Source organism: Colletotrichum navitas (genome assembly GCF_030913465.1).
Source record: "Colletotrichum navitas strain CBS 125086 chromosome Unknown LY79scaffold_117, whole genome shotgun sequence".
Classification (NCBI taxonomy): domain Eukaryota; kingdom Fungi; phylum Ascomycota; class Sordariomycetes; order Glomerellales; family Glomerellaceae; genus Colletotrichum; species Colletotrichum navitas.
Window position 1 is genome coordinate 7061 of NW_026850663.1, and position 13576 is coordinate 20636.

At 49.6% G+C, this 13576-nt stretch overlaps 2 protein-coding genes across 2 annotated transcripts; both read left to right on the plus strand.

Annotated features, from left to right (window-relative positions):
• Positions 1-5733: 5733 nt before the first annotated feature.
• Positions 5734-11033, plus strand: LY79DRAFT_643023 (cytochrome b5-like Heme/Steroid binding domain-containing protein; the record flags this gene model as incomplete). The annotated part of the gene is made up of 5 exons (XM_060562391.1): positions 5734-5901; positions 5957-5997; positions 6050-6822; positions 6898-7189; positions 7277-11033. 5 exons carry the CDS (start codon positions 5734-5736, stop codon positions 11031-11033), a joined length of 5031 nt encoding a protein of 1676 aa, XP_060408145.1.
• A 1074-nt stretch (positions 11034-12107) lies between these two features.
• LY79DRAFT_678580 (uncharacterized protein) lies at positions 12108-12949 on the plus strand (the record flags this gene model as incomplete). The annotated part of the gene is made up of 2 exons (XM_060564505.1): positions 12108-12274; positions 12301-12949. 2 exons carry the CDS (start codon positions 12108-12110, stop codon positions 12614-12616), a joined length of 483 nt encoding a protein of 160 aa, XP_060408146.1. The 3' UTR covers positions 12617-12949.
• Positions 12950-13576: the final 627 nt, after the last annotated feature.

Consider the following 13576-nt stretch of genomic DNA (forward strand, 5'->3'; position numbering starts at 1 on the left):
GTAACGTATATGTATAGTAAGTGGCCTATTATAGTAAGTAGCCTAGTTCCTTATTATATAGAAAACCTCCCTTTTTTAACTATTTTTTAAAAATCTAAATCTTATCTAAAACTTATGTAACTCTGTATACAGGTGTTAATAAGAGTTAGAAAGTAGAAAAAAATACTCTAGAAATTATTATATAACCCTAACCCTGTACTTTAATATTAAGCCTTATCAGTAGAAAGCAATAAAGAGTAACAAAGGAAAACAGGGTTAGGGTATAATAATAATTTCTATAGTATTTTTTTCTATAATTTAACTCTTATCGTTATATAATACAGAAGACTAGACCTTTTTTATTTATAGATTTACTTTTTAAAAAATAGTTAAAAAAGGGGGGTTTTCTATATAATAAAGAACTAGGCCACTTGCTATAATAGGCTACTTACTATATATATACGTTATTTAGTAGTTATACCTTAAAGTAGTTAAGTATAAGAATAGCCTAATAAAAGTTAAAGTTTTTACTATAGAGACTAGTAATATAGCTTTAAAAGTATTAAACCTTTATAAAGGTATTATAAAGAGTTTTATAGTCTTAGGCACTACTCTTACTAAACTTATTAATAAAAGTAATAATAGTATCTTTAGATACCTTAGGGATAAACTTCTTAAGTGTTTTTATAAGAGTATATAAGTTACTATTATTAACTTAGCCTATATTAAGAAGCTTAATAATTATAAGGTTATAAGTATTAATAATAATACTATAGGTAGTATTATACTTATTCTTCTAATTCTTATACTTATTAGTGTTAATTACTAGTTAAAAGACTTTATAATTAATATATTTCTTAACTCTAGTAGTATAAAGTAATATATTAACTAGGACTTACTATTATAACTAGTTTAACTTTCCCTTTAGCTTAGGGATAAACTATATAACTATTTAGTAGTTAACCTTATTAACTATAATAATAATTAATTACTTATATAAAAGAGAATAATATAATATAAATAAAAGTCTCCCTTAGACTATAGGTAGCCTAATAATATATTAAACTTTATATATTTCCTTTATAAAATAAAAAGTATATCTAAATTATTATATAAATTATTACTTATTATTAGATGTCTAAGTAAGAGAGGATATAGGTAGAGGTAAAAGTAAAGTAAAAGTAATATTTTAAGTTTATTACTTATTATTTTTATAAGGTAATATAACTATAGTAAATAAATAGTTAAATAGTAATATAGGCAGTAACTATAACGTTTTATAGATATTACTATAGACTATTAAAAAAGAAGAGGCAAAGGCAGCTAATTAATTAATTTATAAAGAAAATTAATTAGTATTAACCTAGGCTTTATAACCTATAGAAGCAGCAAAGTAAGGTAATATCTATTAATATTAGTAATATATAGCTAACTAGAAGTAGGCTGCCTACAGTAGGCAGAGGCTGCCCAAGAAGAAGGTGAAGGTAGGTCACGTGACCCATAGGCTTCTCCACCAACACTAGAAATACTAAGACCCTACCCTATAACTCAGACTACCCCTAATGTTAGACCACCCCTAAATAGCAGAGTGATAAGGGATAAGTGCATTAAGTTAACTATTTCTTAAAAATCAGAGATAGGCTTAAAGCACATAAAACTTTATAGATAGCTTTTAATAAGTATAATATATTATAAAATATATCTAGTATAATTCTCTATAGGCTATAAAGTACTATATTTATATAGGCCTTTATCTATAAGAGTAGATAAAGTAAAATAGGTATATTTAAGTATATAATATATATAGATTTTTTATATTATATATTAAGTATAAGAGAAAGTACACTAAAAATCTTATGTTCTTTAGACTTTTCTCTAATTTTTAAAAAATAGCTAAATCTGTAGATTTAGTGTAGTAAATCTGTGAATTTGGTGTGTATTGGCATGGTCCGACATTAGGGGTGGTCCGAGTTGTAGGGTGGGGTCTTATATTCTGCTACATAAACTCTAACTAACCTTTAACCTAACTAGAGTCCTAATTAACCCTAACCATCCTAACTATCCTATCTACAACATTCTAGTGATTCTAAATAAAATCTTCTCTGTAGTTAGGGTAGTTAGGGTTAGTTAGGATTCAGGTCAGGGTTAAAGTTAGTTAGAGTTTTGTGACAGAATACAGTATTTCTAGTTATTCTACACAAGTTGCTAGGGCTGTGGCAACTGTGGCAAGTGCCTACTGAACTTACTAAATATGGTTTAGAGGGCCGTCAATTTACTAAAACAGGGCTGTCATTCTACCTGTAACTAATTATAGCAGTAGGTGTGGTGGATAGGGGGTTAACCGCCTTTCATGATAGGCTTAGTCATTGGGTGGCCGCCATACCTCTTCTCGTTAGCCCGTACATTAGCCAAAGACAAATGATCCCAGTGTTTACGGTATCTGTTTTGTAACGCTACTAGTTGATATAACCCTGGGAGTATAATTGGCCACCACTTTGTCAGGATTCTTTCGCCTCAATGACGCTTATCCTGGGTCTTTCTAAAGTCTCTTTGGCGATCCCAACTCACATAGATCACCTTGGTCTCATCCTAGCCCTTGTCCTGGTCTCCCCGAGGTTATTTTCCAAGGTGACCGAATTCGGCGCACGCAGCCCACCCCATTGACTTGACGGTGGTGTACCGAGGAAGCTCCCACGGTAGTGTTCGCGAAGTGACAAGAGGTTGAATTAAAACCCAAGACATGGCTTCGCTTAGACGGCAAAGGCACAGTCATGGCAAGAGCCACGATGAATTCGCGCACTACAGCCCAAGAAAGACATCTCAACGGAGATTGCGCGTTTTTTGACTTTTGATAAGTCCCCCTCCATCATTCATAATGTCTGACAGGTATCGCCTGTTGGTTCATGTGCATTATCCCTTGACAATGGCAATCTCACCTAGCTGCGGTACTGCTGGTGATCCCCGATTGATCTTGACGAAGCAGGGAAACAATGCATACCCAGGTGGCTTGACCATAGGTTCTTTTTCTTATCCGATCGATTTTGATACGAAACACGCCTGTAGCATCGGGATCGTAACAAGAACCGAAGCAGAAGATGGGCGGTGAGAAGAGCCGCTCGGTAGCATGAGACAACCAAAGAAATGATCTGATGACTCCCACATCACTTGGATACATCTGCAAGGCGGTCCCTTTTGAGGTCGCACAGGTACACAACGATAGTGACACAGTCAGAAAATGACTCCTACATCACTTGCTAGGTACGCTCTCCTGTGTACCCGTCAAAGTTGAAAGTCCCGCAAAGACTTACCAGACGCCCACCGGAATAATGCGGGCGCCCCGTCGGTTAAGAAAGAGGCGGACTCTCTTTGGAATGAAGTGGTGAAACAGCGGACAAGGGTAGGTGGTGGAGCACATGACGAGAAAAGCAATACAGTTCTTGAGAAGTGACGGAGCCCGCCCATTCCTTCGCACCAAGTGAAGAGAAAAAGGAGGACAAATTATAGAAAACATCATATTTACAGCCCATTTGTCTGCAAACTTAGAATTACTGTGACCAAGAAGTAAAGAGAAAAAATCCACCTGATATTAGGCGTTAGATAAGCTTGTATGTGAAGGTCTTCTGGGCTGATTGCTCAATCGATGCATGTAGATGGGACAATGCCAGGCATTGTGACATTAGTCCATATGAGATGTTTGTAGAAGGTAAGATGTGGTAGCATTTTCGAGCCAGGCTGTGCCTAGGATTTGAGACTTAGTATGTAATGCAGCCTGCCATATGATTAGAACAGTGTATACTAAAAGTGACATTGCCAGACGTAGGACAAGTTTGGGAAGATGTGTAATGTAAAGTAGATGATATTATGGTGACGCCTGCTTGCCAAACTTCTGACATCACATCTCTATTCGCAACAGCTGACCCAGTAGGGTGCGATGCATGGTTGTGAGAAAGGGGCAACTATTGTCAATGTGGGGGTGGGTCGGTTCCCGGCAATTGTTCCCCCTCTTGAATGGAGCCGGTGGGCATGTAGGCAAGTCACAAACACAACACCAACCGCCCTATGACGAACTTGTGTGACGCGAATAAATTCACGTGGGAGATATCGTTGTAAGAAATTTCTCGCTGTTGTCTGACCTTCTGAAATTTGTGGCAGCAAGCGAACCATGTCATGCCATCTTATGCTCTGACTGCCAAGAAGCGTCGACGACATTTCGGCACCAGATAGTTCATCGATTGGTTTGCAGCCCTCACCAGTAAAGAGATATGTTAGTGAAAAGAAACAACGAGTGTCTCCTTAGCAATCTACCGAAGACAGGGCGGCGGCGGCCTCAAGTGCGCCGAGTGAGATGCGCCGGACTACTCCTTGCTGTCACTCGTGTGGAACCGAACTGAAGATTAGAAACTCACGGGGATAGAAACCGTTTGGGGCTACAGGAGTCTCTTGCCCCTCGGTTTGCATTATCAAAGTAGAAATATGCCTTTACCATTGATATACGTTCGAGAAGGGCGTAGAGTAAACTGCAGCTCTGTCAACCGAGTTTCTTCTCTAGAACCGGGGCGCCTTGACCATGTCTATGCCCCTTGCTGTTCGCGGAGTCTTGGTGCGTACCCGCGTCTCGAAGACAGTAACTTGATGCATCTTATGAGTTGCCAAGCTCCCAAATAACCCCACCTTCCACCTTCCGCGGATCCAAGAAAAGAATATAATATCAAACGTGGTAGCAGTGGATCAGATCGGTAGAGCTGTATGCACAATTTTCGGGTACAGATCCGTACGTGATGCGTTAACGCATCATGATTGGTTGAATGATTTTTTGTTACACTACATTCGCATGACACTACCGACTCTTCCGGTAGAGACGATCCCCCCAACCTTTCGTCTATTCCTGTAACTTTTGTCCATCTGTTGATCGACGCTCTCTCTAATTCTATAGTCGGCCACGCAAGTGCGATTAGGCCATCTCACAGTACAAGGGCTATCTATATATCTGACACCGGCGGATAAGTTCGTGGGCTCATGATGTACGCCATCGAACACACTGGTCTTGTGGTCACAAAAACGGATCTCTTCTTACTCTATTACTCTACTCAACTGCCTGATAAGATCAGCGAGTATTCCAGAGATGCATGATAATCTCGGAATATTCACGCCTTTGCTGCATGCCAATCATCTTGGCATTCATGGGACTGGACCTTCCAGATTGTGGAACTAGCCAAGTCTCCTTATGGGATGGCATCCGGTCATCCAAAGACTAATACCATGTTAGCATGTTCGGGTCTCGAGGAACAGAGCCACCGCCCATCCCACGGCTGCCTCCCCGGAACGCATCCCCTTTGGCTTTTTGGGGGCCATTTGACCCACGAGTTCCTGCGGCTGTGATTCAGAATTCAAACGACCTCGGAGACTCCCACCGGCCCCAGTCTGCGGTTGTTTTGTTTTTTCCTTGGGACAGTGCGCACGCAGGGGCCAAAACCCGTCTTTCTTTTTCTGCATGGCGCCACGACGACATCCTAAGGAGTTCCTTTTGAGATAGTATCAATCCATGGAAAGATGCGCCCTCTTTTTAATTTTTCTTCTTCTTCTTTCTGAGTTGCACAACTTGCCCGTTTTCCAGATCCTGATTTCGCCGGCTTGAGGCCGTTAATTATTCTTCTTGGCCCTGGCGGCCATATCTATCCTTTTCTCCAATTCTTTCCCCTCCCTCATCTGTCTTTGATGGTTCTCTAAACAGTGCAGACGCAAGTCACATTCAGAATGTCATACTCGAAGAGATCATGCCCAGTCTCGGGCACCACGGGAGGAATGTGTCCTATTGGCGCAGACAAGTCGGGTAGACCAAGCCGATCAAGTAGCCGAATGGGCCCTCGAGGATGTTCTTTCTCAGGGTTATCTCAGCCCGGCGATATTCACACAGCATTCGATGTGAGTTTTATGTCATCTAAAGATCTCTTCCATGGATGCACTGACAATCACTGAGATACCTCGAGGCATCGACGCAGAGGAGTGGCTGCGGATGAGGTAAGTCAGCCAATATCAGTGTTCACACTGCATATTGACCGAGTTTCTGCAGAGAAAGGAAGTCGATCAACCATGTCCTCTACTCTGAATACCCATCAGCCCAAGAGATCGACATGGCCAAGAGCCAGGCCGAGATGGATGCTTTCAATGCCAATGAGCAAGACCTACTTGCTGTTGCCCTCGGGGCGCCAGCCAGACAAGTCATGCTCCGAGCCGAGGAGATCGGGCCACAAAGCGGCTGGAGAGACGGGTACCTCAGCACAGAGCATGGTTTCTGCCCACCCGACTACGACGTGGCCGCCGGTGCCCTGGCCAGATCTCCGGGCCGCGTTTGGTCCGATCTTTGTGAGAGGATGCCTGGTTGCGTCTCTCGAGGCAGAGTAAGAGAGTCGATCGCAGCTGCGCCGGTCATCGAGGGCACCGAAGACGTTATTCCTGATCAGGCACTCTGGGCGGCCATCGTCGCCCTAGGCATGCTGTGCTCCATATATCGCTTCGAGCAAAAGTATGACGGGCACGACGGGGTAAACGCCACAGCAAACCCGACAAAGTTGAAGCTGAACTGCAAAATGGGTGACCACTTGGGAGAGGAACTTGTCGGTATTCCTCTCAGCATTGCCCTTCCTTACTTCCAAGTTTCCCGCCGAATGGGCAGAACTCTCCCGCACCTCACCTTTGTCGATCAGTCTTCATACAATCTCAAGATAAAGGACGCAACGTCGAGCTACCCTTACGTGGCTCGTTTCGACAACGTCGAACTTAGGTGGCCCATGTTTGGCGAACGTGCTGAGGTAGCCTTTCTAAAGGGAGTTGCGGAAACGTCTGGTTAGTGTTGCCCGCTGGTCCTCGACGTCGTTTCGATAACTATACCCGAGAGGTGTTGCTAAGCTTTCCCGATAGCCTCGTTCCAGCATGGACCTGACGCCATCGCCGCCTGCCAAGAGCACGTCATGAACCGTAATGTCGAAGGCCTCCTCTATGAGATGATTCGGTTGAAGGAAATCCTCGAACGCATGCCCAACGCCTTCCACTCGATTTCGACAAACCCCAACGCGGGAGAGAATTACGTGCCTGTCCAACAATGGGTTCGCTGGGCCAAGTTCTCCGCCCCTCTTTCGAAACGATGCCCTGCCTCTTCGGGCTTGCAGTTCCCACCTTACCTGGTGATGGATGCGTTCTTGGGCAGAAAGAAGTAAGTCGTTTACGCCCATCCAACCCCCTTGTGACGCGCCTCCTTTTGTCAGATGTCCATTAAAATCTGCTCCTAACCTCTGCTTAGATACACATCGTTCCTCGGTGCTGAGGGCGTCCACCTCCGGGCGTGGCTCCCCTCTAACTTGCGGGCCTTTATCGCGGCTGTTGAATATCATTACCGCATCCCCGAATTCGTTCAGCAGTCCGGCGACCCGCGCCTTATGGGCGTTCTCGACGGCATCGTCGAGGCTTACACCGGAGAGCGCGGGTTTATGGGAGTTCATAGGTACAAGGTGTTTGGAGTCTTAGAGGTGGCCGCGAAGACTGGCCGGACCGAGACCAACGGCGCTTCCGGTGCGGCAGACGGCGAAAGACCTTGGGAGGAGACCCATCGCCAGTTTTCCGAGGCCATGAAGGAGCGTCTGGAGCCCTACCGAGGCGCCTTGGCCGTGGAGCCCCATCAGATGAGAGGCACGTTCGAAGAATGCCGTTACGTCACCCGGGTCCTCGGCAGGTCCCATGTGGATTCCGACCCAACAAGGTCGATTGCGATGGTGACTCTCGACATCAGCGAGACCGGTATAACTTTCGCGCCTGGTGACCGTTTGGCAGTCATGCCCCTCAACAGCTGGGGTGAGTGCGCCAGAGTCATCGCCGCCCTCGGCTTGGAGCAACACATGAATACCCCGGTGGAAGCCGGCGGAACCTGGGCTCGTTTTGCAATGCATCTGGGATCCGTCAGACGAACGGCGGCCGTCAAGCTGACTGTCAGTGAAATTTTGCGACGGGGTCACCTAGCTCCCATCACCAAGGACATGGCGCTCAAGGTCCACGGCATGCTGCTTGCTTCCTCCAACACCGTTTTGCAAGTCCTCGGCACAGATGAGTGGCCTGTCCGGGGCTCTTTGGGCGACTTGCTGCAAGCTGCTGTCACCGATACGCCGCCTCAGATCTGGGACAGAGCTTTCAACCTCGGCAACCTGGCGTGGCTGGCCGGGCTGGTTTCTCTTGAAGTCCCGCGCACATACTCCATCGCCAGCTACACCCAAGAGCTTCTGCCAGAGACCGTCGACCTTGCCGTGTCGCGTTCAGAGTACAAATTGTGCTCGACCTTTTCCGGGGAAGAGGACATCTCGCGCGCAGGCGTCTCTAGCGGCTTCCTTAACCCGCCAGTGGAGGTGGAAGATAATATCGAGTCAGACGACGAGATCCTCATCGGTGTGTCGAGGCCAGCGGCTTTTCAACTCCCTCTCGACCCGATGGCGCCCTGCGCATTCTTCGCCGGCGGGAGTGGCATCGCGCCGTTTCGAAGTTTCTGGCAAGCACGCCTCGCGCAAAGCGGCCTATCTGGGGGTAAGAATCTGCTGTATCTCGGTGTCCAGTCCCGCGAAAAGTTCTGCTTTGAAGAAGAGCTGCGGCAGTACGTCAACGCCAACTTCATGGAGGTGCATGTTGCTTTCTCAAGAGATTCCCGCGGGCTCGCGTACGCTGGTCGTCATCTCGTCGAAAAGCACATCCCACCGCGCTACATTGACACCTTGATCGTCGAGCAGGGTGTGGCGATTTGCGATCTCGTCATGTCGAAGAAGCAGGGCGGGCTCGGCGGCTACCTGTATGTCTGCGGTTCCGTCTCAGTCTTTGATTCCGTCATGAATGGAATTCGAAAGGCAGTCTACACCTACAGAGCAGCCACAGAGGCGGGCGTTGATGTCATCATCAACAAGGCGTTTGCGGAAAGACGATTCATGCTCGATGTTTTCATGACGCCAAAGCCACTGCCATGCAACTTGCCGACGATACCCATGTCTGAGCTGGCGCTGCATACCGGACATCGCCCAGGCTCCCGCATGTGGATCGGGGTTCACGGCAGCGCCTACGATGTCACCGACTTCTGTTCTATGCACCCCGGAGGTACGCTAATCATCAAGTCCAATGCTGGCGTTGACTGTTCCAAATCTTTTGACAATCTCGCCCATACGAACAACCCCGAGGTTTCTAGTCTGTTGACAAAATACTTTGTCGGACACTTGACTCCCAAGCCCGATTATGGCGATGCTGAAATCTCGGCGCTGCACGACCTCTGGTCAGCATACCTCCGATCTACGGTCGAGACGCTGGTGGCTCATCAGTTCGAGATGTACGAGATCATGGGTGCATCCATCGAGACGCCTTCGTCTCATGATTCCTCCGGCAGCAACAACATCTGGATTCGCGAGAGCCTGCCGAACATCATCGCCGTCCGCACCTTCTACGGGTACCAAAGCCGGCTTCTGCAGAGCGGCTTTGCCGCGCTATTCGGCCCAAAGCTTCAGGAGCTCGTCCTCAAGCTGTCCTTCGGCCTCGCCAGCGCCAACGGACCGGCCGCAGACACCAAGCTGCCGGACGTGCTAGGAACGGTGGCCCGGGCGAAGACGAGCAGAGATGCAGTGGCTTGTACGAAAGAAATAGCCCTCATAGGACAGCTCGTGTGTGACGCCGACGCGTCGCTACGTTTCCAAGAACGTGGAGTGTTCGCCTACGCCGCTCGCAGCGTGGAGCTCGACATTGCCCTGCTGGAGAATCTCCGTCAAGAAGCCTGTACCGGAATGGACGCCTTGGACGACATCGCACGCTCCATCCAGGAGTCCCCCAACCCTGACGTTGAGAACTGCCGGCTCACTGCCCTATCCGCCTTCCTTCTCCAGGTGCTTGAACGTATGGCACGGCACCTGGAGGTCTTCTACACCCAGCTGGCCCGGTGCTCTGTCCACCAGCCCAAACTCGAAAAGAACCCGGCCCGGACCCGCTGGGCCTTCGTGCGCCGCCGCATCAGGGACGGAAGCCTCTTCGTGCTGGCCACCAAGGCAGAGCTCAACCCGAGCGCGTTGGAGCAGCAGGCTCCGGTGCCGTATTACATGTCCCGCGCGAACCCGAACCAGAACATTGACTTTGATCGCGTGATGGCGCAGGTGCAGGCGAGCCTGAGGGCCGGCCCTCAGGACGTCGAACCCTCGAGCCATCCCGGGCTTCCGCGGCAGCCGCTGACCCTCAACGCCGTGCACCAGGTCCGTGGTCGCAGCACTGGCGACGTCAGCGTGGTCGCGAGTCGCGAGAACGCAGGGGCGCTGAGGGCCATGAACGATTTTGTCGAGAGGAACAACCGTGCGATCCGCAGGCTCAGCAAGATTCCGCCTTCGGCAATGAGCTTCGAGGACATCCAAAGAGCCGTCACCATGAAGATGCCCCAGCATAGTGGCCCGCCTGCGCCGTCAGAGATAGCGGGCGACATGCTGAGCTTGAACCTGGAGCATTCTATGAGGTCCGGCAAGCATAGCTCCTACAACGGCGATAGAGTCCTCCCAACGCCGCCGTCGAGCCGCGGCTCAAGCCGTTCGCCGACCAGATTGGGCCATTCATTCAACATGACCCAGCAACGCAGCAGACCAACTGCAGAGATGCTGCTATCCAAACTCAACAGGTCCTGCGGTTCATCGCTCTCCCCAGCGCCGCAGTCGGGCCGCAACTCTACCGCTTCGGTCCCCGTCATCAGCTCTCAGCCTCCGCCGCTCAACCACGCCCCTGCTGATGCGCAAACGGCCATGAGCTTGATGATGAGCCGCCTGAACACAAGACCGCCCAGCATCTCCACAGCAGTGTACGCCAGCCACGAACGCTCGTCGCCCATGACCGCGGGCGAGCTGGTGCGTACAAGCACCTCCACGAGCATGGGCAGCGCCGGAGCTCCGAGGGGAAGGGATTGCAGACCAGGGCACATGCCGCGGGCGTCCATGACTTCGCTGCGTGCTCTGAAGCTGATGAGCGTGATGGAGAGGGGCGAAGATAAGGTCGCTCCCACGTTTTGACGGGGATGTTTGGAGTTTTGTCAGCGTCGTGAAAAGACGGGCGCGATCCCATCCCATCGGCGACCGAAGATGGGACGAATATTGTGTCCGGCTGCGCGAGGACGCTTGGCGACTTGGCATCCGTGTTCCGTTCCCGTGACGATCTCATACATGCTCCCTCTGACTGTCGATGTATGGCTTTGCACACATAATTTCTGCTGCTTCGACTCGGATCACCGAGGCCAAAGGCTGGCGAGGTGAGTGCAGCTGATCGGAACTTAGGCTAGATTCGGAGATAATGATGACTGCTTTCTTGCTTGCGAGAACGATCATTCGGCGTTCATTTTGAACCTGAATTGCTCTCGTGCTACTCATAGTCCCATCAGTCTAGTGTTCACATATATGAGATTGTTCTTAGGACGGCGGTCAGCACTGCCGTCACCACGTTTTCCCGGCTGAAAAGGAACTTCGTACCGCATGAGACTCCGTGCTTCCATGATACTGATGACGAATCGGCGGAGCTCATAAGGACAAAAGACTCACTCCTGAATCATGCATCCCATAGCGTTGGCATGGGATCCGGATCAGCCGAAGAAAGAACCCACTGAGGCTTGGCTATAGCGGAGTTAGAGGTTCTCGCAACGGGGCGGAATGGAACATGTCAACCTGGAAGCCGGAGACGTCTAACTTCACTCCCGCTGACCCAACATATCCTTGGCAGGAGGGAAGTATGGGACTCGGCAGACTCATCCGCAGTCCTCAGGATGTCGCACCAAAAAAAGGGATATCGGCTGGAGGAGAATGGGCCGTGACGCCACGAACACCCGCGCTCCGACGTCCACCGAGGCCCATAGACATCAACACGCACAGGGGACCGGGCTCCTCGACTATCGCCGTCGCTCCGGCCTGTCGAGGGGGATCAGACCAATACCCATCGGCAAACTCTACAGAAACACGAGGTAATCAAGGCAATCGAGGGCCGGCCAAGGCATCCGCCCCAGCGCCAAGCCCCCCCTTCCCGGGAGGCCCGAGAAACCAAAAGGGAACCCGTGGTAAAAGCTTCCGTAAACCACGGCCGGCTGATGTCAGGTCACGATGAGAGGAACGGCTCGGGCAGAAAGAGCGGGCAGACCGGACGCCCCCTCTGTCGACTCCCGTGGGGGCGGTCCAGAGCCACTTCGTTATCCTCCCAGACTTCGTCCCATGAACATTGGCTTACCATTTTCTGACGCGGTGCGGATTCAGCTGAGCCGAGAGCAACAGTAAGCATCACCTTGTTTGTGCAGAGCCCATACGCTTCCATCGGTGCGGGTACACTGGAAACGGAAGCACCACGATCCAGTAACAGCTGTCTCGGTGATAACGCCCTCTCTCGCACCGTCGACGCACACTTGGCCAGGTCAGAAAAGTCCACATCGAATCTACCGCGTCTGATATCGACGACGCAGTGGTACTCTGGAAACGAAAACAACCGCCCCAATTGCAAGGAACAATGGCAGTTGAGTATCCCTCTCCACAAGAAGCCCCTTGGCTGGCGTCTTTTTGGCGTATGCAGCAACAATAGTTTTAGCGGCGTTCGAACACACAGACTTAACTATCTGTGATTCGGTTCTCCAGTCTTCCCACTGGGGCCTGCATGATGCGAAGCGAATCTATCCAGATGTGGTTGTACCCGCCAGCCACCGGCTGACGGTGAAGGGCTTCTTGAAAGGTCCTAGGGAGTTGCGAGGTTGGAATACCCTCGTGTGATTCGATTTCTGTAGATGAAAGCAGCTTGTTTTGATCTATAGTTTACACCAACAATGACTCAGAGCCACGTACTCGAGTTTTGGTGGCAGAGCAGATCCCTCAACTAGGTGGACGACCTCATTTTCGGCGGCATCCAGATCTGTGAATGTAAGAAGCGTGCGACCGGAATGGCTGTTCAGAGACGATAGGGAACAACACTGATTTGGTTTTCCTTTGCAAGTAGAATGTCACAACCGTGCCAAACATCTCCTTATATTTGACCTGTTTGACCTAGATAGGATCTCTTCGCGATCTTGATGCTGACGTCCCCATGCCCGCGGTGACAAAACTTGGCCTTTCGTAATTAGCGATGCCATGGCTTATGGAAAACTGCAATCTCACCTCTGTACGGAATCAGAAGAATGTCAATCCATGGATCCCGTCCAAGTTCGCATGAAAACCCCAATGTGATATCAACCTTTTAGTCCGTTATCGCTGAGGAATGACAGAATTGCACCCGCTTGTCCAATAGTAACACAGACGAACATCATTCCATCGTTGCACTGACCTCACCCAAGAAGCCAAGCCGTCCTGGGCGACGGGAATACTCGGTCCGCGTCATCTGGCGTGGGCGTGGGCACGATGGGCATGACCCGCTGAAGCTAACGTCGTCAGCATCTACCTTCTCATACCCTCTTCGTCGGACAGAACGCCAAACAGGGCAGGAGGCGTGTTCAGGCCTCTAAGTCGGGGAGATGCTAGTTCCTCACCGTGCCCTCCCAGTTCGAAACTCGGCGACCCAGTTCCACGAGGGTTTCACGCGCGCGCCTCGGATG